The sequence below is a fragment of the Electrophorus electricus genome, chromosome 9 (genome assembly GCF_013358815.1).
Source record: "Electrophorus electricus isolate fEleEle1 chromosome 9, fEleEle1.pri, whole genome shotgun sequence".
Classification (NCBI taxonomy): Eukaryota; Metazoa; Chordata; class Actinopteri; order Gymnotiformes; family Gymnotidae; genus Electrophorus; species Electrophorus electricus.
Window position 1 is genome coordinate 1,441,495 of NC_049543.1, and position 27,091 is coordinate 1,468,585.

At 46.4% G+C, this 27,091-nt stretch overlaps 1 protein-coding gene across 9 annotated transcripts in view; it reads left to right on the top strand.

Moving 5' to 3' along the window:
• Positions 1-4,715: 4,715 nt before the first annotated feature.
• The window catches only part of gnb1l (guanine nucleotide binding protein (G protein), beta polypeptide 1-like), a 66,234-nt gene continuing 43,858 nt past the window's right edge, over positions 4,716-27,091 (top strand). For 4 of the 9 annotated variants that reach the window (XM_035529753.1, XM_035529748.1, XM_035529755.1 and 1 more), the window contains exons 1-7: positions 4,717-4,777; positions 10,142-10,278; positions 10,703-10,828; positions 10,973-11,135; positions 13,291-13,383; positions 20,671-20,880; positions 26,790-27,088. In XM_035529753.1, the coding sequence (XP_035385646.1) occupies positions 10,163-10,278; positions 10,703-10,828; positions 10,973-11,135; positions 13,291-13,383; positions 20,671-20,880; positions 26,790-27,088 (1,007 nt within the window). In that variant the 5' untranslated portion in view covers positions 4,717-4,777; positions 10,142-10,162. Of the gene's footprint in view, positions 4,778-9,033; positions 9,064-10,141; positions 10,279-10,702; positions 10,829-10,972; positions 11,136-13,290; positions 13,384-20,670; positions 20,881-26,789; positions 27,089-27,091 lie in introns of those variants that run through there. The other 5 variants (XM_035529751.1, XM_035529752.1, XM_035529750.1 and 2 more) reach the window with 4 other exon arrangements.

Genomic DNA, 27,091 nt, shown 5'->3' on the forward strand with positions numbered 1-27,091 from the left:
CCACCTCCCACCTTTCTCCCGCTTTATCTGAGCTCGGAGCTTTTAACATTACGTCTGCCTTCAAAATGGAACAAATGTGGTTAAATCCGCCTGGAAACACACTGAGAAGAGCACGTCAACGTGTCAGGGTGTGTTCAGGACACGTTTCGCACCTTTAATCCGAACCATTGTGGGCTGACAGGAGTCCTCAGTGCGGAGAGTGCCGAGATTTTGAGATGGAAGGCCCCTATGGTCTTGAAGGGTGTGTGTGTGTGTGTGTGTGTGTGTGTGTGTGTGTGTGTGTGTGTGTGTGTGTGTGTGTGTGTGTGTGTGTGTGTGTGTGTGTGTGTGTGTGTGTCTGTGTGTGGGGGGATCAGGTCTGTGCTGGTTACACACACTGGCTTATGGGACCAAAGCCCTGCGAAAAGGTACAAATATCTGACTTGTGTAAACATTTGCCAAAAGACGACTCTGTGTTGCATAAAGGAGGATTATGGGTGCAGGGGACGTGAATGGGAGCCAATAATGTGCAGGTAGCTTAGTGGAGAGTGTGTTCATACACACCATCATACTGAGAGGCCTTCAGGGAGAGTGTGTGTGTGTGTGGGTGAGACTGGGAGCGTGCTCTCCCTCACACAAGAAGGCCTTGCCTTGACTGACGGGGCACTCTTGACTCTCTGTGAGCTTGTGTGTATGTGTGTGTGTGTGTGTGTGTGTGTGAGAGAGAGAACAGTGGGGTCAATGCTACAGCCAACCAACATGTTGTTATTATTAGGAAAGTGATGCATTTCAGCACTTTTTTTTAATGGAGTCTGTGTGTAGATGTGTCCCAGGCTCTGTATGTGCATTTAGTGTCTGCTTGCTAAGGCAGAGAGATTGAGATTTGCATGTTCTTATATTCGCGTGGTCATCTTTTACCTGGTTGTCAGTCAGCTACACCTTGGAACAGTGAGATTTGTTTTTGTTTGTTTGTTTCCTTTTTTCTTTTTACATCAGTTCTTTGTGTTATTTTCAAGTGTAAATTTAGTTTATAGTGTTGGGGGCCTGTTGAGACCAAACAAGTGGGGGTGGGTGTGTGCATTTTACTCAGACTCGGGCTTCTGTGTTGTGCAGAATTCATTTTTACTGTTTCAGTTCAATTCGGGTCAGAGCATGAATTATACAGTAACTATATTGTAACATTTACAGTTCTGGGTTTTATTTGTGTGTGTTCTATAGTTTTGTTTTTTAATCTTTCTAGTATTTTTGTTATTTACAAAGCTCAGACTATAGCAATGAATATTAACACTGACATTAGAAGGGTTCAAAGTTTCAAAACAAAATCATTTAAAAAATGGATAACAATTCATCACACTATTGACAGTGTTATTAGGGTATGTGCCCTACATTGAATGTTGTCTTTTAAACCGATCCAGGATCAGCTTCCATTACCTCTGAGTCTAATGTCAACCAAAATGAGACAAACCACAAAACAATCTGATTAGCAACTCTCGCCCACGGCCGTGTTCCTCAGTCTCTGTCCCTCAATGCCTGACTGTTGTGTTTTAATGCTCTTCACATACTGAAACAGGTTTGAGGGGGGGACACTAAAACCGTTCAGTGCTTTGGCCGTGCAGAGCTGAGACTGAAGACCGTTGATAAGCAGTGTCTCACACACGTGGCTTCCTCTTTCAGCGGTGAAGTCCTCACTGCCAAGAGCGTGGGTGTGTGGGAGGACGTGTACACACACACACCCCACCACAGCGAGCCAGGGGTCCATCCACACACACTCTGCAACGCCTCACTCACACACACTGGACTATCAGCATGAAGACCCAGATTCCCTCAAACACAAACACCGCTCCAGGAGATAGTGAGCAGCATGTTTCCAGGGATACCTGAAGTGTGTGGGGGCTAGTCTAACATGCGCACGCGCACACACACATGGTTTCCTTTGGTTCCATCTCCGCCAGTGGAGCTATGCTCGTGAAGAAAGGTCAGGAGAACTCTCCTCCAATAGGAGGCCTGGAGCACTGATATGGTCACATGGAGACACCCCCCCCCCACCCCAACATCCCACACTGGATTAGATGAGGGGTTAGTATTGTACAAATGAAACAATTCCACCGTAGTGAACATGAATCCCAGAGATCCTTCTGGAAGTTGAGAGGGAACCAGCCACTGTCGCTGGGCCTTGCCTCACCCTGCAGTCACTGTAATTTATCTTTAAAAAAAACAAAACAACCCACACCTGGAATATTTATTATTCAACAGCCAGTATGCCCCCTTTTTTATTTTAAATGTATTTTTATTTTTTATGTTGCATTAAAATCTTGAAAAAAGGGTGGTGGTGTCTCAGTGGTGAAGATAGTGGACTTGTAATCAGAAGGTTGCCAGTTCAAGTCCCACCGTTGCCATTGTTGGGCCCCTAAGCAAGACCCTTAACCCTCAATTACTCAAGTTGTGTTCAGTCATAAAACGTCTTAAATGTGTAAAATAAAATACAGGAAAAACTAACAAACAAGCCACCCTGAGGGTATAACGATGACCAGGGCCCAGGTGGAGCAGAACAGATACACTTTGTTATCTTCTTTTATTCTGCTAAATGATGAGCAGGAAACACCTAAAACATAACACCACCTAAAATGACATTTATGGTGAAATGTTTTGCAAGTGAAATTTCCTTCGGGACTTGTCTCTACTGTCCTGTGCTGGGTTACTACCCGGCGCTGGTTTCCTGTACTGGTCTACTGCCTTTGGTTTAACCATCATATCGTTTATCTGTGTACACATACTGGTTGCCTGCTACTCCTTCATATCAAATGTAGGACACATCCTGGAGAAACAATGTTCCCCTCCTCACTCAACACACGTGCGGAGCGACAAAAAACAAGGCCAGTAAAGCGGACTCCGACGGACCGGCCCCTGGAGCAGCTGCTTGCTCCTCGATGCAGTTGTCCTATTTGCAGCAGAAGCGCCGACAGCACCCGATGCCCTGATTTAATGCTGATGAGGACAGATGCTTGTCCGTGAAATCTGGAGCCCTGATCCCGCAGTGCTTCCACAGCACTCTCACTCCCCTGACAACCGGCGCAGGCTGGTGGAAACTTCCACGGCAGTAACTCATACATGGAAAGGCTGGGGCAGTGGTGTCTCACTGGTGAAGGTACTGGACTGGTATTCAGAAGGTTGTCAGTTCAAGCTCCACCCTTAAGCCTCAATTACTCAAGTTGTACTCAGTCATAAGTTGCATTGGATAAAAGCGTCAGCTAAATCTCATAAAATGTTTTTTGAAAAAAATAAATAAAGGGATAGTTTTAATCACAGCCACTCTAAAAAGAGCACTGCAATACCTTTTTTCTTTTTTTGATGGTGAGCTGTAATTTGAGGCCTACTGCGTGTGATAAGCAGATAAAGCGTGAATCCAGGGATTCCTGTCCTCCACCCTCAACAGCCCGGTGCCCCCCGGGCCCACAGAGACTGCCCGTCTTTGGCCAGCGGGAGGTGGGTAAGCAGAGACGGCACCAATAATTCATGGTCGTGCCGTCTGTGGCATCAGACCACACCGGGCTGATGGCACCCCCCACCCCCATGGGCCAGATCACCATCCTAACTCATCCATCTGGTCTAATTGACCAGGGTTGAAGCCCATATCCCATCACACACCTGTGGGACCAGTCTATTTCATTATGGATGTTGACAATTGGACAAGTCAGCTACCTCCCACTGCCCTTTTGACCTCTGGGGACTTTTATTTATATATATATATATATATATATATATATATATATATATATATATATATATATATATATATATATATATATCGGGACTATGAAAACAGTTCAGACGGTGGTATCCAGGACTCTGAACATGCTCCCAGACCCAAAAGGTGTGCGTATGCTTGGTCTGTATGTTTCTAAGCACGTGAATGACTTTTTCACTGCTATGTTGGTTGAAAATACACCACCCCCTCGACCCACACCTGTGAATTTAGGTGGAGTGAGAGAGAGAGAGAGAGTGAAGCCCTCAGCCGAACTAATCCACTGGCCTCCAAAGCGGTTTAAAACACTCTGGTTTCATTTAATCTTTTTCGCCCAGACCCGGTTGCGCCTGAAACTTTGTCCATGATAGGAATGGACAAATAAAGGTTTCTCTCTCTGGCTGTAGCTATGAAAGGCTACTGTGTGTGCTGAGGATTAAGCCCCCCCCTCAGACAAAAAGAGAGGAGGAGAGAATGGCGGGATAAGAGACTCGTCTGTTTATGATGGGCCTGCCTGCTTTCTCACATGCAGGTTCACGTCTCTTTTGTTGCTTTCAGCGAAGACGACGTTTAAAACAGAAACACCACTGACGGGCGCTTAAAATTATAAACGTGCTAGACCATTTTTAAAAAACGTTATGTCGGCACAAGATAATACGTAATAATGTTTCTAAGCATAGGTAATGATGTTTGATACGTAATAAAGCATGAGGTTACTCTATACGTAATAATGTACGTATAGGGTAACCTCAATTATACCATTGTTAACTTTTTAGTGCTTCGGTTTTTTGCACTTTGACGACTTTATTTAATCTGCGAGTCATGTTTAAAAACCTTTAACATTTGGATATAATTGTTATACTGGTTAAAATTAGATTTAAAAAAAAAAAAAAAAAAAAAAAAAAAAAAAAAAAAAAAAAAGCTTAACTACTTTCCAGCGCCGATAGAGAGACGGGGAGGCAATTACAAACAGGCAGCGCCGAGGACACCTCGCCACTGCTGAGGGGGCTTTTCACGGTCAGTGTCGCATATTTACACCCCACACGCCAGCTTCAGGTAGAGTGCTCGCAGCTTCACCGCTTCGGGTCGTTAATATTTATCATATTTGTGTTTTGTAAGATGGTTGTTTGGTTGCTGTTGTTTCATCTATACACCGTTCGGCTAACGGACGTCACTTCAGTGTCGGGCACTTTCAGCCTTAGACGCGTTAATAAGGCGTCGCTTCTAGTGTGTGTGTGTGTCCGTCCGTTCACCGAGCACGGTCGCTGGCACGTGAGCGCAGAACGCAGGTCGCCCTACAAAAAGCAGCAGGTTTAAAAACGCGCAAGTGCGAGACTCCCATGCCGAGTTACCTTAACACCACGTTATTCGGGCTTAAGATGGACAAATACCCCAAATATTGCTCCTGGGAAATAATAAACATTACCAGTGGAACTATTTTCTCTCTCTTAAGTACATCCTGCAATATAAACGTCCTTTGTAGCACTGTGAAGTTCCTAAAGTGTATATATGTTAAGTATCTATATTAAAAAGTGGTGTTCGTGCTGTTTCAGGCTGTATAGATTTAATAAATGACTAGATTTAATCTCTAAATTATTTGTAAAGGTCACTCAGCACTCACCTTTATCTTTCTGTGTACGCCTAGTATCTGTAGTGTGTAATGCGATTGTATCAGCGCTGTGTGTGTTTGTGTGTCTGAGAGCTGAGCGGACAGTCATCTGTCCTCATCGGTCTCCTCCTCTTGAAACCCCGAACACACCTGGGGAAGGAAACGGTTGACAATGCTAACAGATAAGACCACACTACCTGTGGCTGTCTTTGTTACCAATCGGCACTAAGACCCCTTAAAACAGGAGGCAGTGACAAAGTGCTCCGTCAACACACACACGCGCGCGCGCGCATGTACGGTCACTCTCAGAGCCGGTCTTTGCACTCAGCCCTTATCTTGGCTGGGCTTGGCACTGCACTGACGCCGTTGCCAGGAACAATGCAGCCTCTTCCCCTTGCTGTTGCTCAGAGTGACGGGGGTGTGGGGGCACTTGTGACAGGCTTGGGTCTCTATCTGCCCCAGAGCTGTTTTTTTTCCAGTCCAGATACTGGCCTTGTCGCCCTCCCACACTCCTTTACAATACAGGGTGTGTGAAGACCTCACTTCCTGGTTTGTTTGTTTAACTGGACTTTATAATGGACCGGTGGCTCCGTCCAGTTTGTTTGTTTCCTCTTCTGTTTTTTTTTTTTTAGGTTTTTTTGTAAACTGGGGGGGGTTAATGAGTAGTGGTTCCCTCTGCTGCCCCCCCCCCCCCCACACACACACCAGTGTATTGGAAAATGCAGTGAAGAAAGGGAGGGAGGGAGGGAAAAGATAAGAGTGTTTCGATAAAGGAAAGAATGAAAGAATGCTTGTGAGCTGAGGTATGATCTCATTAGGGGAGGGTGAGCTGTAGAAACGCCACGCCGGCCCAGGAATGATGCAGCTCTCTCGCCCGCGACCTCTGACCCTTTTATTCGCACGATGGATCGAAATTTGCTGGAGGATTAATCACTCACAGGAATCCCTTTATTATTATTATTTTTGGTCAGTGTCAAAGGCATGTTGTTCCTCCACCTTTCACATGTGCGGCGAGGTGGTAACGTGCGGCGGGAGATTCGCCGTGCGCCGTTTTCCTTAATCTCCAGGATCTGCACGGATTATTTATGAATGACAGGACGCGGCGGGACAGGATCGGGTGGGACAGCCTCCCCTTCTTCCGTCCCATCCCGACTCTGACCGGCAGGGGCAGGAATGCGGACCGCCCGTGCCTGATCTTTGAAGCCCACGTTAGTGACTGCTCCCTCCCTAGAACTTCCCCCTCGGATCCGCTGTAAGGTTCAGCACAGGGCCTGCAGATAGTGGCTCTGTTTGATCCGAAGGTCGCCTGCCCCTTGCGGGGCGTTGAGAGATCTCTGGCTGGACAGCCTGCTCCTTATTTAATAACATACAGGGGAAGAGAAAACTCTCATAATTAGGGCCTAATTACCCAGCAGGTGTTGACAGAAGAGCCAAGAGGAGACAAACTGGCTTTATCCACCGCCTTGGAGTCGGGTTACTGGAGCTGTCTTATCTGTTGCAGGGAGAGGAGAAAACCTCAACCTCTCTCTTTTTTTCCTTCTTTCTTCTCATTCTCTCCCTCACTCTCAGCCATCCCTCCGTCCTGCCATCAGAAGGGCTGGTGAGAGGAGAGTGGAGTTGGATTAACCTGTGTCTGTCCTGTGGGAACACCAAGAGTCAGTGCATTGGGCAATTGCAGATTATTGATATTTTATTGATAAATTGTGTGTTCTCATTTCATATGTGTATATTTTTCCATATTCGATGCATGTTAATATGTCTTTCTAAATGTGACAGCGACATGGTTTCAGTGTCTGAGTGTGGTCACCTGCGTCTAGCATGTGATGGGCGTGAGTCGCTGAGCTGCTCTCCGGTAGACTCAGTCATACGTGAGGGTTTAGCTGGCCTGTGATGAGTGGCCTTGTCTCTTCCTTCTGCAGTCACTCGTATGTTTGCCCTCTTCACGTTTTGGTGGACAGTTGGAGAGATTTGCAGCTGGTCGGTGAGCGACGGCTTGTCACGGGTCTGTGTTTCGGTTCACGGGTTGGTTGGCTGTTGCTGGTGTAGGGGTCGATTATCCCAAGTGCACTATTGTGGCTGTAGTCCAGTGTTTTCCAAACTTCTTCCCACTGAACGCATCTGCCACGTGAACTCCAGAACTGCAGTCCAGCTAAAACTGGTTCATTGAAATCTATTTAGAAAACAAAGTAAACAAATTAGAAAATAACAGAAACACCTGATAAATGCAAACTCACGTGTAAGAGAAGTCTAAGATCTGTTACTATTCTTTTTTTCCATCCACTGCAATGATTTACATTTATCTGAAAGTTTTATCCAAAGCAACTTAGAATTATGAGTGAATACAACTTGAGTAATTTGGGGTTAAGGGTCTTGCTCAGGGGCCCGGTAGTGGTGGGATTTGAACTGGCAACCTTCTGATTGTAAGTCAACTACCTTAACCACTGAGATACCACTGCCCTATTTAATCACGAATGGGGGCGGAGTGAATCTGTTCTGGTGGCAACCATCTCCAAACAGACCAATGAGCATCAAAACACCAGGCTTATATAATTAATAGGCTCGTAATTAAACACTGATCTGATGTAATTAATTAAACACTGATTTGATATTATTAATACCCTGTAATTAAACACCAAGCTGATATAATTAATACCCTGTAATTAAACACCAAGCTGATGTAATTAATACCCAGAGTTGTCCTGCTTTTGCCAGTCAGTACACTTGTTTAGTGCTTTGAGCAAGACTTCCTCAGTGGAGCGTGTTGGCGAGTTCTGCACCTCCTCCGTGGATTCCTAAAGCCTCTTGTGTTAAACATCGTTCATACATCTCCTGAGGTCTTAACACGCCGAACTCAGACGCAGCTTCTCAGGCTTGTTAGAAACTGAATCAGGTGTGCTGAATCTGAATCACTTGTGCTGAATATGAATCAGATGTGCTGAATCAGCAGAAGCTGCAACCTTCTAGATGTTGTCCTTCAGTAAAGTGTTTAGAATAATCGGAATCATGAGCAAAAAAAAGTGTTAGCAATGCAGTAAAGATTTCAATCTGCAGCTACTAGTGAGCGGCTGGATCTGGACTTTCCTGCTCTATGCACACAAATATCAGTCATCTTAAATCAGGAATGCTGATCTGGAAGTTTGTTTGTTATCTTGTACGTCTTCATTTTGCGTGAGGACTGCAATCTGTTCCATCACTGCACATCAGTGGATCCCAAATCCTAAAACACAGGCGCGTGCACGCACACACACACACACACTCGCTCCTCTGCCCACAACACTCCATAAATGGATTCTGGATACAGGGAAAAGTAGACACAGAATCCCAAAGAACTGCCACACCTGTCGCCAAACATTTTTTTCTTTTTTTCTGATGCAAAATCTCAGGGGCATTTCAAATCAGTCCAGCTGTGGCACAGCCAAAGCAAACGTGCCTCTGCCATCCAGGCTGTACAGCGAGTGATACGGTGTTATAGACAGTTAACCTGTGGCCTGCTCTTTGTAAAGAGGATTTAATTTCAAACCCAGTAGGTTCTGTCTGGCTCCTGTGCGGCCTGGCTGGAAGGATGATAGTCATGGCTTCTAGTCCCACATACCGCACAAACCCGCCCCAGTGGTCTTGACCTATTTTTTGGGGGGGGGGCCACAGTGGTAGTGTCGGGTGTCTGGTGACTGTCCCCATTGTGAGGCGGTTTTGGTATAAGACGCTACGGGAGGATCGGCTCTTAATTACGAAGGTAGGGCAGAGACCAGGTTCCGCTTGGCAGGTTAACACGCACAATTTAACCACTAACCTTCCGAAATGAACCCTTGTGAAATACCTGCGGCTCTCCTTTCAGGGACGGGGCAAGGGTGATCGGAAAATAAGACTCCGCGAGAGGAATCTTCATTAACTTCGCTGATTCGTATCTGAAATCTCTGCTTCTCTGATATATTGGGCGCCACTGAAAGAGAGACAGTTTTCTGTTGTTGTTTTTTCCCCATTTCTTTTTTTTATCACGTGTGTGTGTGTTGCATGCTGGTCGTAGGAGTCGTTATGATACGTTTTTAGCATGATTTGACGTTGACGCGTGGGTTCCGCCTGCCTTGGTGAGTACGGGCGCGTTCTTCTGCCCCCACCCTCCGCAGACGCGTTGAAACGCCCGCATGCTCACACACTTTAAAACCTGCCGCTAGTCACAAAAAAGACAAAGACAGAAAGAAAAGTTCCAAAAGGCAGAGTCTCGGCCTGTTTACAGTAATTAAGCTGTCTGGCGCTGTGATTCATGACATATTGGGTAAGCGCTATTATAATGAAGAAGAAAAAGACGAACTCGTTTGCTTCTCTTCCTTCACAAATACCTATGGGCTTGATTTTTGATTTATAGTTTTGACGAGTCGGTCCTCGGGCACTAAGACCGTTCTGTTTAAAATTCTTAAATGATTAGCAATCAGAATACATTTTCTTCTGCAGAGGAAATGGCGATTTAAAACGCTAAACCACCGTAGTTTGTTTATGTAAGCGCAGATGAAGACTAATGCAACGACTCGTCAAAGGCGCGTTAATGGAGGTCCAATTAGTGGAGCAGAATTTCCATAAGGGGTGCGGAGTCACGCGGAGGACGTGCACCCAACGCGCTCGTGCTGAAAGGCGTGCCCACCGGTAGACTCGTAAATCAGACCGGGCGACCTTAATGTCACTCAGGAGGGTGAACCGTAACTCAACCCTCCTCACGGGCGAGCACACATCAGTCTGCTGCAGACCGTGTGTTTATTGTAGTAGAGGGCTCAGAGTAGCTTGTACCTGGTCTATAATGTTCTGGCGTTTTTGTTTAGGTGGTCTACGGAGAGGTGGTGATGGCTAAGGCGCCCCCTCCTCCAGACCCAGTGTTCACTCTCAGGGGCTCGGCAGCGCCCATCAACGCGCTCCACTTCCAGTGTAGTGGCCCGGGACCTCCTTTACTGTACTCGGGGTGAGCACCTGCCAATCACTGAACCAACTCCTACGTGAATGTGTGTGACCTTTATTAACAGTGTAGGTGTTAATCTCTGTGGTACACAGATGACCGTGGTAAGGGCGAAAAGATAATATTGTGATTCTGTTTTTGGATATTGTGAAGGGTTCACCAGTCAGTAGCACAATAAAACACACAAGTTAGCGCTTAAATACACGCTTGATCTTTACAGACCTGATCATGTCAAGTCTGAATTATTTACAAAATATTAATTTAATTATTTTATGTATGAGTGGCTATTTTTTAGAACTATGAACAAGTTTGCAGATTTGTTTGCATTTATTGATTGCATTATTTAAAGTATTTATTGTACTTCTCAGTTTTTCTGCTTGGCGTAACAGTTTTCCAGCTAAAAACTCTTGGCGTTGTGCGCTTGCAACAGGTTGGAGAAAGGTTCCGTTGACGTGTGGAATCTGAACACACGGAGAACAGAGCGTGTTCTAGACGGTCATCACGGCGCCTCGGTCATCTGGGTCAGCACCCTTCCCTCCAGTGACACCCTCCTCAGGTGGGAACACACCCTTACCCACTTCTGCCAAAACTGGACATGGCACAATGTTATTCCACTGTTGGTCTTTTGAATACATGCAAATACTGTACTTAAGTAAGGGGATGATTGTGGTTTCTTTGTGTGTGTGTGTGTGTGTTTCAGTCAGGGTCGGGACATGCGAGTGTGTGTGTGGGATTTGTGTGAGGGTCGCAGCACAGTAACACACACTCTCCACACGGGCAGTGTTGGGTTCTGTCAGTGCTCTCAGCTGGAGGCCGACATAAGCACAACACTGCTCGCAATCCCAGGAGAAACCACGGAGGAGGTAAGGGGGGGGGGCGTGGTCAAACTTTGGGACAGAGGAGGAGGGGAATGTGGGAGGGGCTAATTCCACAGTTGTGCCAGAAAGATGTACTAAACAAAATTGGGGTGTGGTTTCAAACATTATCAAAACCCTACCTCTTTTTTCAGGTAACAGTAACATTTGTCTACATCTTTCTGGTGCCCTATAACTAAGAATACTTACCTCTCCTGCATACAGAAAGCCAGGATCTGTTCCAGCCTAGTTCCATGGACCTAATCCTAGAAAGCCAGGACCTGTTCTAATCTAACAGCAGAGTTCATGGAATTACTCCTAGACCCAAAGTAACGACTTTGTGTATATATATGTGTAAGCCAGACGGAAACAATGCTGCAAGGCATGATGGGTCGTTGCTGTCAGCTTCCTCCTGCATGTCTGAGCCTTTCATGTGGCGAACTTGGAGAATTAATCTGGTCAGTCTATCGGCAGCAAATATGATTTATAAATCTGCCTGCATTATGTTTTTTTATTAGGGTTTTTTGGCATTTATTTTGGCAACACCAATACTGAAACAGTGACGTCAGACATGCCACTCAGAAACACACAGAGAGAAAGACATCAAGAGAGGAGGAAAAGTACATAGAGAAAGTGAAAAAAAGAGAAAGAAAGCAATGTATAGACAATGAAGAGCATAGCAAGAGAGAGTGAGCAGGTGAGGGCCAGCGCACTGCCCATTAAAAATAAGAAATACTGACCCCTCAACCTGAGTACTGCTGTCTGTCTGCGTCTCTCTCTGCCTTCCTTTCCAATTCCCCGTCTACTTCCCAGTCGCGCCCTCTGTCACCTGAGCTGTTAACGCTCTCTCTGTGTGCAGTAGAGAGTTGGACGCATGGTCCCAGATGTGGTTCCCTGTTAAAATACGAATTGGCTCTTAACAAGAGCCATTTAATTAAGCTCTTAACGAGGATGGATCTCGGTCATCATGGCAACCCTCGCAATCAGTCCAGAACCTGGAGCTCTAGCCTACAGCCTTCTGTCACTGGTGTCATTATGGTTTGTCATTCTAATTAGACTGTGTGCCAGTTAAAGGGAAGTGTGTGTGTGTGTTTTGGTTGTTTGTTTGTGTTTGTGTATGTATGTGTGTGTGTGTGTAGGCAGTTGGCCTGTAAATCTAAGAAGGACCCATGGTTGTATCTAGGCCGACTGTAAACGATTAAGTCGATTGAGTTTTTTCCGCTGGTGTAAGGACATTAGACTAATGATAGTTGTCACAGTCACTTCCGTCACTGGTTTCATTATGGTTTGTGATTCTAATCAGACCGTGTGCAGGTTGAAGGGAAGAGAGAGAGAGAGAGAGAGAGAGAGAGAGAGAGTGTGCGCACGCGCATGTGTGCTTGTATCCGTGCATACATGTGTATGTGTGTACGTGCATGTGTGATTTGGGCTTGTATGTCTACGTGTACCCACACACACACACACACAAACAGGAATCATGGCTATGTTTAGGCCGACTGTAAACGATAAGTTGAGAGTTTTATGCGTTGGCTTAAGGGCGGTAGACTAATGACTGTCGTTACATAGCTGTGCAGGAAGAAGGCTTATCCCTCCCCCAGCTGAGTCCTGGTGTCGTTCTCGTCTGGTTGCAGTCGACCCGAGTCAAGTCTCGACTTGAAACAGGGAAGCTTCTGCCGACCACACAGCTGTTCCCAGCCACAGTGCTGGAACACAAACAGGTGTGGCACCTGGCACCTGGCACACGGCACCCCCCTGATCCCACAGTGCCAGAGCGGATGCCACCCGATGTGTTCCAGCGTGGCTCTCGCCACCACAAACAGCCTCATTAGACTCCACTGTTAGAAGGATTAAACAGGATTAAAGTGTTTTAAAGATGTTTAGCGTGCGTGTAGATCCCTCCGTTATGACCCAAAACAGCGGCAGGCCTCCTAGAATTTGCAACTGTTTGTTTTGTAAACTGAGAGCAGGTCTGTGTTGATCTGAGATTTGTGGAAATCTCGCAGCTTCTGGGAAGGTTGCCAGGTACCGTCTGTGTGCTGAAGGGTGTGTGAACTTGGGTCGCCTTGGAAACAGTTCAGATCAGCTGAGTTTGTGTGTGTAGATGTAGGAAACATTGCGCATATTGGGCTGGGAGGTTCCTTCTGACTCCACTCTCCTCCCACAGGTGAAGGTGGTAGACCTGGGCAGCCTGACCACCCTCTGCTCCTTGACCCCAGATGCCAAACGGGGCATGCTCATGTGCATGAAGATGTGGCAGGTAAGATCACCTGGATATCACCTGGATCAGGATCACAAATGCGTACGCACACGCACACACACACACACACACACACACACACACACACACACACGTATATATAAAACAGTTTAAAGGGTTGGCTGAATTTGGGACTAATTTTAGTCATTCTGATTTCAATACTAATTTGAATACTCATTTGAATACTCATTTGAGCATTGTTTGCATATCTTGCTGCAATAGCCCCATTTTTTTTTTTACAAAGGTTTTGTGTTACTCCCAAAAAAAATTGTTTTTATGGACAAAAAAAGTTGTTAAAATACATAAAAACATAAGTGCAGTGGAGTTTCTTGATATCACTGAGAGATTCGCACTTAAATTCCACAGTGAAGTCAAAATGATCTGAATCCAAAAGGGGTCCGGATGGTTAGTTTGTACGTTTGAGAAAGTCAGTCCGGGTGGTTCTTTAACACTTAGAAACCCTGTCCTCCTGTCCTTCATTCATCCTATCTGCCAGTCCTCTAGTCCGGTTTGGTTGCGTGTGAGCACCAAGGCGGATGGGTGAGCACGGGGGGTTGAGTAGCAGCCTGCGGCTGATTTACAACACGCTTTTGGGTTTGGCTGTTCCCTGATTCCATACCATCCCCCTCCCCCCATGGGTGTAATTACAGCACGTACAGCCACGGCGAGTCTCACACATATATCTACCATCAACTTGGTACCGCTTCCAAGACTTACGTGTGTGTGTGTGTGTGTGTGCGTGCGTGCGTGCGTGCACGCACGCGCCTCCCTGCTAATAAAGGCCTGTAATTATTTTTCTGCTTAGTTAATGTCTTTTTGTAATATTTATAGCTTTTGTGCTCCTGCTGAGACCGTGGGGTCATTGGGAAGGTCAGCCTCGCTGGCAGAGCGAGGCAGACTCCGTGCTGGGGTTGTGTTTGGCTGGAGGCTGTATGGGGCCGCGGCCAAGAGCACCAACATTAAAAGCTTCTTCTGTTATTATAGTCGCCTTCTTTCTGAGTCGCCCATATTGTTCCCGTGGAGCTGCTCACATGTGGTGGGGTGGTAAGAATGGGGAGGTTTGGAGGTTGCCGTGTCGGATGGCAGGTAGAGCTGTGGAGGTGGTAGGAGGTGGAGGTGGACTGTGGAGGCACTGGCAGGGGTTGGTGGTGAAGGCAAGTGGAGGTTAGGGTGTGGTACAGGATGGAGGTGGAGGTGTGGAGGATGTAATAGATGGAGGTGGAGGTGGATGATATGGTGGGAGATGTAGGTTGAGGTGTAGATGATATGGTAGGAGGTGGAGATGATATGGAAGGAGGTGGAGATGATATGGTATGAGGTGGAGGTGTAGATGATATGGTAGCAGATGTCGGTGGAGGTGGAGATGATATGGTAGGAGGTGGAGGTGGAGATGATGTCGTAGGAGGTGGAGGTGTAGATGATATGGTGGGAGATGGAGATGGAGGTTTGGAGGATGTAGAAGTTGGAGGTGTGGATGGTATGGTAGGAGGTGTCGGTGGAGGTAGAGATGATGTCGGTGGAGGTGGAGATGATGTCGGTGGAGGTGGAGATGATGTCGGTGGAGGTGGAGATGATCTGGTAGGAGATGTCGGTGGAGGTGGAGATGATGTCGTAGGAAGTGGAGGTGTGGATGATATGGTGGGAGATGGAGGTGGAGGTTTGGAAGATGTAGAAGTTGGAGTTGTGGATGGTATGGTAGGAGATGTCGGTAGGAGGTGGAGGTGTGGATGATATGGTGGGAGATGGAGGTTTGCATGATATGGTGGGAGGTGGAGGTTTGGAGGATGTAGAAGTTGGAGGTGTGGATGATATGGTAGGAGATGGAGGTTTGCATGATATGGTAGGAGGTGGAGGTGGAGATGATGTCATAGGAGGTGGAGGTGTAGATGATATGGTAGGAGGTGGAGGTGGAGGTTTGGGGGACGTATTGTAGGGTCACTGTAGGGCCACACAATTCCTCAGGCCGTGTTCGTCCATTCCGTGCCATTCTGGCCTTCTTTTTTTAACCACCAATGTTGTGCTGGACAACAGGACCAGGAAGTCTTTATGAATGCTACAGGTTCACCTCCTAATTATGTCACGTTTGTCAGACTTAGTGCTGATGGGGTGGAGAGATAAACACACACACACACACACACACACACAAGCACACACTCAGTCATACACACATACAAACACACACACACACACACTCATTCACTCACACACAGACATATAAATACACACACACACACACACACACACACACACACACACACACCTTTGAACCTTCTCTCCATCATGCTGAAAGCAGATTGGATGTGGTATTTTCAATATCTTTGGGCAGGCCTGATTGGATGGGGTTTCACATCGTGTTGTATAACTTCTTCTCCCGGGGGAGGCGTGGCTACTTTTCATGTTTCTGCTTTTCCTCAGTGCTGCTCTCTGATTGGTTGAAGGGTTACTGTGCTACTGTATGGCTGCGTGGGCTCTGAGATGCTGGGGTGTGTGTATGCATGTGTGTATTTATGTGTGACTGGGTGTGTGGTTGTGTGTGTGTGTCAGCGTGGGGGAATCAGTAGACAGTGAAGTGTCACTGAGTAGGCAGTGATCCTATAGACAGCCATCTCTTTCAACTCATCACGTGTTGAGCCTGGTGAAACCATGACATCACCCCACCCCCAGCCGTTCACGGATGGGTTCTGTGCGCATGGCCCATGTCTACCACTCGGGGTCTGGAACACCAGAACTCCCGTCCTTTCCTCTGAATACCCCCAGCTGTCCTGTCCTCGATCTTTGATTACAGAACCGTAGAGATGGTTGTTGCCGTGTGACTTTTTTTATTTACCCCTTTTAACAATACGCATTATTATCAAACATCTTTTTGAGCCCCAGGCCGCAGTTCTATGGTGGTGGTGATGGGGACACACACTCGCTGTGAAGGAGACTCAAAGGAGGTGACCTGTCCCTCCACTGGAGATTCTGCCCCCTAAAACCATCATCTTCTCTCATGTCGCTCATCGTTAAGTCTCAGTGTAGCACGTCTTCTGCTCCTCATCCTGGCCTCAGCCGCTCCGCCCAGCTCCCTCCACTGACCCGTGCTCCCTGTTGCTCGGCCTCCCCTCACCCCGCGGACGCTGACCTCAGATCAGTGGCTTGTCGCTCAACTTGAGCTCAGCCAGTGGTGTGCTGACCCCCCACCCCCCTTCTCTCTGCTTTTCTTTCTTGCACTTGGTTCCTGATCGCTCAGCTCCTGGAACGTCTGCGTCACACACACGCACTTTCTCCTCCTCTCCTCTCCTCCCCTATCCTCCTCCTCTCTTCCCTTCCCCCTCTCTGCTCCTTCTCCACAGAAGGGTTCTGAAACAGCTGTTGGGATGATGCATCTTTGCCTCCAGCTCCTGCCGTAATCCCACTCGAGAGCTCTCCAACAGGCCCGGCCATGGAGGATATAATGAATTAGGTGTCTACCCGGGGTTTCGTGGCCTCTGACCTGTGACATCATCAATCAGGGTGCTCCTACACTTAGCTGAAGAGCATGAGGCAAAGGGCAGCAGACACAAACACTTAACAACTGTCTGTGAGGCTCGCCGATTGACTTCCACTTGTTTTGTTTTTTTGTGTCAGTGTAACGCGGCCTGCTAGGGATATGTTTATACGGAATTCGTGATTCTGTCTATAATTTGTTTAACCATCGGGGGGGGGGGGGGGGGGCGTGAACTGTTCCCTGAGAGAATGAGAGAGAGGGAGGAAGAGAGAGGAAGAGAGAATGACCTTCCAGAGAGAGAGAGAGAGAGAGGGGAACAGAGAGAAGTGAAACGCCACATTTTTGGCCCTTGCACATGTGGAAGGGATTTTTCATTGCCAGCTTGGCTAATGGTGGGTACACTGCTGCTGCCTAAATACAGATGATTTGTAGATCAGTCTGTTCTAAGCCAGCGGGCTCAAGGAAAACCTGGAGCGTCTAACAAGGGTGCTCCACAGCAGTCGTACGTCTCGTGGTGCAACCCAGAGACTGGGATGGTAATCTCTCTGCGGCGCTTTTACTGGAAGTACTGAGTGGTACACTACGCCATGCGGTTCAGCAGGATGGGAGTTTGCAAATGCAGTGGGCGGAGCTTGTAGTTGTCCATCATGTGGCTTGGCAGCCGAATGATCCGCCTTTGTGAGGCAGGAATGTGTGTGCAGAACAGTGCAGTATTGGTGTTATATTGGTGCAGAATTGGTGTGCAGTATTGGTGCAGTGTTGGTGCAGTATTAGTGCGTGTGCTAATGGAAGTGAATATGTGTGTGTCTGTGCGTGCGTGTGTCTGTGTTTGCGTGTGCATGCGTGTGTGTGTGTGTCTGTGTAAGCGTGGGTGCATACATGTGTGCGTGCGCCATAAATCTTCCAAGCAGACAGAAGCCATGGCCCCGCGTGCTTTTATCAGCGCTCTCTCTCTCTACGTTTTTATCCGCTCCGCTGATTTATGGGGGACCTGCTACACAGAGCTGTCCTGCGTGAGCGAGGGATAGAGCGTCCTCTGCATCTCGGATATCCTGGCAGCAGCCGGGACAGGCTCGAGCAGAGGTCACAGAGGCTATCTGCAGAGGGTGTGTGAGGCTATCTGCAGAGGGTGTGTGAGATGGTGAGATGGGGGGGTTTGAAAAGGCTATGACAGTGTAGGAGAAGGTGTGTGTGTGTGTGTGTTTTAGTGTATTTTAAATCCTGTGCTGTCACACACATTAAGGTTGCAATATATGTACAGACATTGCACATAAGATTTACTTCTGGAGCACTGGAAGCATGCAGACCCAGACATGCTTATATGTTTAAGAGACCTGAACTACTGAAATATGAGGAAAGGAAAATAAGTGTTTTAATTAAGTAGTTGTATGCTGTTTTTGCTGCACGCAGTCGTTTGGGTGAAAAACCTGTCTCCTGTGTCCTGTGTTACAGATCTACTTTCTCCCAATCCAGAGTTCTGTGTTACAGGGGGAGGGGCTTCTGATGGAATCCAGAGTTCTGTGTTACAGGGGGAGGGGCTTCTGATGGAATCCACTGTTCTGTTTGGCAGGGGGAGAGGCTTCTGATGGAGTCCAGTGTTCTGTTCAGGGGGAGGAGCTTCTATCCTGTCGTACACGGGATGTCCACACTAAATTCAACAGCACTGAACCTGAGGGAGAAGTGACCTTCTCCAGAACTTTGTTCTTTTCCTTTATGGGGTGGAAGTGTTGGTGGTGGTGATGGTATCAGTGGACATGTGCATAAACAAATGATCAGTGACACTCTGTAGGGCAAGAGAGACGAGTCAGAAAGGTTTTAAATCTCCCAAATCACTGCTGTCCTGACATAACTGCCAAGCATGTGCTTATTCAAAGATATATATACACACACACACACACACACACACACACACACACACACACACAAGATGGTTATTTTGGACCAGTGGTGATATATGGTATGTATGTAACAACATGTTATTGTGAAGTATTAGAGTGTGTGTGTGTGTGTGTGTGTGTGTGTGTGTGTGTGTGTGTGTGTGTGTGTGTGTGTGCGTGCGTGTGTGCACACGCGCGTGCTGGTATGCATAAACTTGTGTTTATGCATGGAGTCATGTGATCAGGGCTTCAGTAGACTGACAGCACACCAGCACAGATGAAAAACGTTGTGCCTGTTGTGATCTCTAGCAGCCAGATACACCAATACACCTCACTGCTATAATTATACATACACAGACTTCTCTTTACTATAATTACAGATACACCTCACTGCTATAATTATACATACGCAGACTTCTCTTTACTATACTTACAGATACACCTCACTGCTATAATTATACATACGCAGACTTCTCTTTACTATAATTACAGATACACCTCACTGCTATAATTATACATACGCAGACTTCTCTTTACTATAATTACAGATACACCTCACTGCTATAATTATACATACGCAGACTTCCCTTTACTGTAATTACAGATACACCTCACTGCTATAATTATACATACGCAGACTTCTCTTTACTATAATTACAGATACACCTCACTGCTATAATTATACATACGCAGACTTCTCTTTACTATAATTACAGATACACCTCACTGCTATAATTATACATACGCAGACTTCTCTTTACTATAATTACAGATACACCTCACTGCTATAATTATACATACGCAGACTTCTCTTTACTATACTTACAGATACACCTCACTGCTATAATTATACATACGCAGACTTCTCTTTACTGTAATTACAGATACACCTCACTGCTATAATTATACATACGCAGACTTCTCTTTACTGTAATTACAGATACACCTCACTGCTATAATTATACATACACAGACTTCTCTTTACTGTAATTACAGATACACCTCACTGCTATAATTATACATACGCAGACTTCTCTTTACTGTAATTACAGATACACCTCACTGCTATAATTATACATACGCAGACTTCTCTTTACTGTAATTACAGATACCCCTCACTGCTATAATTATACATACGCAGACTTCTCTTTACTGTAATTACAGATGCACCTCACTGCTATAATTACACATAGACAGACTTCCCTTTACTGTAATTACAGATACACCTCACTGCTATAATTATACATACACAGACTTCTCTTTACTATAATTACAGATACCCCTCACTGCTATAATTATACATACACAGACTTCTCTTTACTATAATTACAGATACCCCTCACTGCTATAATTATACATACACAGATTTCTCTTTACTATAATTACAGATACACCTCACTGCTATAATTATACATGCACAGACTTCTCTTTACTATAATTACAGGTACACCTCACTGCTATAATTATACATACACATACTTCTCTTTACTATAATTACAGATGCACCTCACTGCTATAATTACACATAGACAGACTTCTCTTTACTATAATTACAGGTACACCTCACTGCTATAATTATACATACACATACTTCTCTTTACTATAATTACAGATGCACCTCACTGCTATAATTACACATAGACAGACTTCTCTTTACTATAATTACAGATACACCTCACTGCTATAGACTTCTATTTGTTGTAATTAACAAATATGGTTGTAGACAGATTGTGCAACAGCACTGATGGAAGCCACTGATAAATGCATCAATCCAGCTGTAACACTAGTGCATTACACTGCTATAGCCATCTTCAGTACTGTAATCCTGACATACCCACTTATACTTGATGTAGAAAATAATACTGATATTGAATGGATATCACTGCTGGAAATGAAGACTAAATGCCCCCCCCCATCCCCCCCCCCCCCCCCCCCCCCCCCCAGGCAGACACGGGTCCTCTGCTGACTGCAGGGTATGAAGACGGCACCCTTGTCGTGTGGGATGTCTCTCTTAGGCGTCCAATCAGCTGCCTGAAGGCCCATACTGAGCCTGTCATGTGTCTGGACTTTGACACAGGAAGGGGAAAAGGCATCTCGGGATCCTCAGACAATGCACTCTCCTCCTGGACACTTGACAGCCAACGGAGTCTGCAGGTTATCACACACACACACAGCTACATGGCTGCGTTTTCATACACACTGGAAAAATATTAGATCATGTGAGTCATAAATTCTTGCTGGTAACAAAGTAGTGTTCTGCCCCGACGGGTTTGTGACGTCACAGTGTTCATGCCTCCTGCATCGTAACGTCATACCACATTCCACTCGTGATCAGAGATGACCTCTCCCCTGCCTGCCCTCCTTGCTAACATCACAATTAGCCCTCATGCTAGGCACATGTTGCGTAACACGTTGTGCGTCTGAAGGTTTGTGGTTCGTTAGCTGTGCTTCCTGGCGCTTCTTTTGGGAGTTTAGGAGCCAATATTTCACAGTAGTGCTGAAGAATCAGTGTTTTTTTTTTTAGCCGCACTGAGGAGACAGTTGTTGTTCTTTCCAACGCCTTCTACACTTGAATGGACGGCTTACAAATATTCACAAATCCTCTCATATTATTTCTAGCAAGCAAAGAAAAAAAAAGTAGCAGCAGTGATACTGCGAAAGCATTTATTCAGGATCTCTGAACATAGGAGCAGAATGGGCTTCTCGGTTTACTTTAGCTCACACTGAGGGGAAAGGGTTTGATTTAAAGGGCGGTTCTTGGAGGGGAGGCCGAGGGAACTGTGGAAAGGAGTCAGTAGGGGCTTTTAAATTACCCACAAGTGCAGCGCAGTGTGACGTCCAGACAGCCGCTGTGAGCGCTTCCCACAGCAGTGTTTTTGTGTGATGTGTAGCGACGGGGTATCAGCTGGGTGGCCTGCCTCTCGCGCTCACTCTCTCCCTCTCTCTCTCTCTCTCTCTCTCTCTCTCCCCCTCTCTCCATTCCGCTGATGTATGGCCCGTGAGAGGTAATAAAAACATCAAACTCTCACAGGCTGCTAACCAAACAAAAAACACATCTGCAATAAAAGGAACAGTAGCTCTCAATGGGAGGCTTCAGTTGGGTCTGCAGGAGCTCACACACACACTCACACACACACACACACACACACACACCCTCTCTCTCTCACACACACACACACACACACACTCTCACACACTCACACACACACACACACACACGCACACTCTCTCTCACACACACACACACACACACACACACACACACACACACACAGGGCCAGTGACCTCTTCTCTGAGGTAGCTAGTGTCATTTTGGGCTCAAGGGATCCATGGGGTCTCTTAAAGCCATTCTAGCTGGGCATGTGTAAAGTTATTATTTTTTTAAATATTCTTAAAATAATTATGATCAATTATTAAATTATCAAATAGTAATGAGTATAAACATAAGTTTTAGGATTTAATTGAAATAAAGTAAATTAGTTTTTGCATTGATATAAGTGGTTATTTACTGAGTAAATGTTCCCTTGTAGGCCTCCTAAAACATGTGCTTCCAGATTCATCAGGGTTATGGTTATACAACACCAGAAATGTTAAATGTGCCGGTTTCCATGTGACTTTAGCCTGTGAATCAGTATTTTAGCTTATTAACCATTTTAATTATTAAATCATAATATAACTATTAGCTTGCTAGTTGTTGTTTTGGCTGTTAGCTGAACTCCTGCGTCTGAGAGGAAAGAGGTGAGATTTAAGACGTGTTCATGAGGCTCAGCCTTAAACACACACTTGGCATGCTCACTAATCTTCAGATTATACACACCCAAGACCCAAGAGGGAAATAATAACGTTAAAATCATCACCGCATCACTACCCACACGTGAGGAGCAGTAGACTGGCCCCCAGAGAAGAGTGAAGATATCACTCGTTCTGTTCTCTGTCACACACTATCAACACAAGTGAGGACAACAGTTCCTGGATAATATTCCACGTCACTGCGTCAGTGGCGTGGTAGAGATATAGCAATATTACTGTCGGGTCCTGCCTGGGGAGTTTCTCTCTCTCGCTCACACACACACAAACACACACATGCACATGCACTCACACATTCCCAACTTAAATATCAAACTCTATGAAACTTGCCAAAAATGTGCGTTTTTGAAAGAAAAAAAAAAGTTGTTCACTGAAACACGTGCCCCACAGCAGGCAGGAAAGCTGGCTGGTTTTGGTGAGTGGCTGTCCATGTGTGCGATGGGAGCTCAGCGTGGGGGGGCATAGGTGATGGGCTGGAAGCAGCCCTTATCCCGGGCAGATAAAGAACGCTGCTCCCTTCTGCGCGGAGAACATTCCCGGAGCTCCTCTGTCACGTGTGGCGCACGGTTAACTGAGATATTGCATGTGCATATCGGTTTGCTATTGTGCATGTGTGAATGCAAGGGATTGTGGGGGAGTAGGGGGGTTTTGTGTGTGTGTGTGTGTGTGTGTGTGTGTGTGTGTGTGTGTGTATATGTATATATATATATATATATATATATATATATATATATATATATATATATATATATATATATTGTGTGTGTGTGTGTGTGTGAGATTAGAAGAATCAGAAAGTCATAAGCCATGTCTGTCTGTCTGTATGGTGTGTGTGCGTGTGTGGCACCTGTGAAGGGAGGGATGTATCAGTCATGTATCTTTTTTTTATAGAAAATAAGCCTTTCTGTTTTATGCTTAATAAGTAATCACCTGCTCTAACATTAGGAAAGCAGACCAGATATCTGCCATTAATGACAATATTCTCTCTCCCTCTCCCTCTCCTGCTTAGGTTTGTTTGTCTCAGGAATATTTCAGTATGTGTGTCAATCTGGAATTTGTTCCTTGTTTAGTGAAGAAACTTTTACTCAGCGGCCTGATGTGATCTTACTTTAATATGCGTGTGCATGTGTGTGCATGCGTGTGTGCGTGTGCGTTCGTGTGTGCGTTCGTGTGTGCGTGTGTGAGTAAGTGTGTGAGTGTGTGTGTGTGTGTGTGTGAGTGAGTGAGTGTGTGTGTGTGTGTGAGTAAGTGTGTGTGTGTGAGTAAGTGTGTGTGAGTGTGTGCGCGTGTGTGTGTGTGCATGTTGTCAGTGCAGGTGGCAGGAGGTTTTAATGACAGTGTTGAGTTTTAGTTGAGTGCGGGGTGTGCTCTCCTGGACAAGCAGGGGGCCGCGTCGAGCTGAGTGATGAGTGCACCACCGTGAGTCAGTGGTGTGGGGCCGGTCTCTGCTGTCACCGTTGGTGACGGCTGTTTTCGATCGCTGCATCATCGCACCTGTGCTGAGGTGAACGGTGGCGAGCGTTTTTATCGGCGTAGCGAATCCACGGGAAACAGCACAGAGATCTGCTGTGGATGGGGGGGCAGGGTGGGGGACCTTTTAGGGATGTGTGTGTGTGTGTGTGTGCCTGTATGCGTTTTCATATGTTTGTGCATGTGTGTTTGTACATGCGTGTCTTTTTGTGTGTGTGTTTGTAAGCATGCATATGTGGATGTGCATGTATGTAGTTATGCTTGTCTGCATGTGTGTGTGCATACATTTGTGTATTTATGCGTGTACATGTGCATGCACGCGTGTGTGTGTTTGACTCAGGAAACCAGGATCACTGGAGCAGCAGTGTGAGTGATGGGTTCTCCAGTGGGATGTGGAGTATGGCTGGAGCTTCATTGCGAGAGGGTTCACAGGCATCCGAGCTGCGTCTCCTGGGATGCAACTAACGGCTTTTATTAATGATGGGAGCGTAGCTAATGATTTCACCGTGTTCCGCGCAGGACGGTACAGGGGTGAACTTCAAATCACTGACCTCTAATGCTTATTCTCCCCTATCACAGCCTTACAGAACAGAAAGGAGAGAGAGAGAGAGAGAGAGAGAGAAATGGACTGCACAGCTTTTAAAACACTTTTTTGTTGTTTTTTTTAATCACCTTTTTATAAATGTTGGCTCTTTGGCTGTATTGTCTTGGTAATAGTCTCTTAATTAACTGAATCTACTTCTCTGACACAAACTACAGGAAGCCAAACAAACACACACAGACACATTAACCCATCATTATCAGAGCTGTAATGGAGACCAGATGGGAGCTTCTCGGCTCGGTTCTCTGAGCGCCAGATCAGAGCGATCCATCTCATCTCCCCTTGTGGCTATCCCACAGACACTCCGACCTCCATGCCTCCGTGAGAGAAAGCCGGCTTCCATAACGCCCCACCCCCACCCATGCTTCCTGCCAATCTCACAAAGAACCTGAAGGACTTCCAATAATCGAGCGCTGATTTCTTTGGTTTCCATAAATAGATCGTACGAAAAACTACAACCGTCAAACACACCTGCTCTGTACCTTTTTGTACAGGTACAGATAAAAGTTACTGTGGAGTAATTAGCTCTCTGACTCCGAGCTGTGTTAGTTCTCTCAATCCGAGCTGTGTTAGTGCTCTCACTCTGAGCTGTGTTGTCTTTCTGTTAAGTGTACTCCTATAGGACGCTTTTTCCAGTGCATTCCTCTCTCAGCTCAGCCTGGGAATACCAAGCTGGTTTATATCCTCCACATGCGGCCCAGAATGGCTCTGATTTTCCGAGCAGGAGCAGGAGCACGCTGACAAATTCTTCACTGTCTCCGCTCACTCTGCAGTGATCCGTCTCTCCGGACAACGCTTATGAAGTCAATTTTACGCTGTCCTGTTTGATTTCAGCATAGAGGACCAGATGCCTCCTGTGGAGATGAAAACACACACACACACACACACAGTCACAAACGCACCCACTTATGCATAGAATATACCTGTGCACACTACACACACAATGCATATACTTGCATACAGTAATAGAACTGATACACATACAAATGCATATACATTTACTGATGCACATAAATACGTCTGCATTTACGTCATCTGCTCATTTATACACATATAAACATATTTACACATGGTTTCCGTGTAGACAAAGACTATACAGACAAATGTCTCTTCACACATGCGTGCACCAAGAACAGGCCGTGAAGCCAGCCTGGCAGTCCACCCACTGTGTCCTCTAACCAGTCAGAGAGAGATAACGATCTCCCTGCAATACTTTACAATATGTCACATTGTTGGCCATTACTGAGATTTATATGCTCTCCAGGCCACCGTAGATCACAGAGATCTGGAGCAGCAGTCGTTTGTAGCGGGTGGCTGCTGTTGCCCAGTATTTATTGCGTCCCTTTGATTTGCTGATTGGAAGGCAGAAGTAACTCCACAACACTTAAGGCAACAGGGGGCGCTGCCGTGGAATATTCAGAGAAAACAGCCTCTAACTCGCCATCTCTGATTTTGCATGCTCTCTCTCTTCCTTCCTCTCTCTCTCTCTCTCTCTCTCTCTCTCTCTCTCTCTGCAAGTGACAAAGGTATCTCTGCCAAGCCCTGGGACTCTTAAGTCCAACCCAAACAGTCGTGTGAGAAACATTTCCTTCATGCCCCAAAATCCCGCCCCCCTCCCGAATGGTTTATGACTGCTGATTGAACCTCTGGACGTGTGTGCAGGTCTCCCCTGCCAGGTTCAACAGCTAGCGTGCTGCTCATTTGAGAGTATGTCAACACATGGGCTGATGGTTTAGGAACCGCTGGACACGGCCACGGTGTTTCCTTTGTTCTCTTTATGGATGTGAATTTACAGTAACTCGATTCATTAAATAACAAACTCATTTGTCTCTGCATGCGGCGATGGGTCATGGGTCACAAAACTCAAACAGAAGTGCCTTCTCATTGTCCAAGATGGATGATCTGGTCACACCAAGGTGTGATTCATCCTGAGTTTGCATGAAAGCAAAACCCAAATTAATTTAAGGTTTTACCTGCCCTGTGAGGGGGGGGGGGTTTCTGGTCCAGAAAAACTCAGAACACCACGACCCTCTTAATTCAAGCTCGCTGTTCCAAAATGGCCTTTATGATGAGACCAGAAGATTCCGAGCTCTGACAAACCAGTCGAGCAAACCTTCCGTCTGATCCGAACTAACCTTTCGTCCGATCTGAGCTAACCTTCCGTCTGATCCATCTGCCTCCACAGATCCAGGCCCCGGTGGTGCTGACCAACCCTGGAGTCTCCCAGCTGCGTATCCGTGGTGACAGTAAGATTGTGGCGTCGGCAGGCTGGGACTGCCGCGTGCGTGTGCACAGCTGGAAGAGCCTGAACCCTCTCGCCGTGCTGTGCTACCACAGGGACCAGGTGCGCTGTGTGACCTTCTCGGACCACCCCGAGTCGACACAGACGCTGATGGCAGCAGGGTCCAGAGACCAGCTCATCAGCCTCTGGTCCATTTACAGCGCGAGCCGAGGGACACGCCCTGAGCGCCACGAACGTTACAGGTA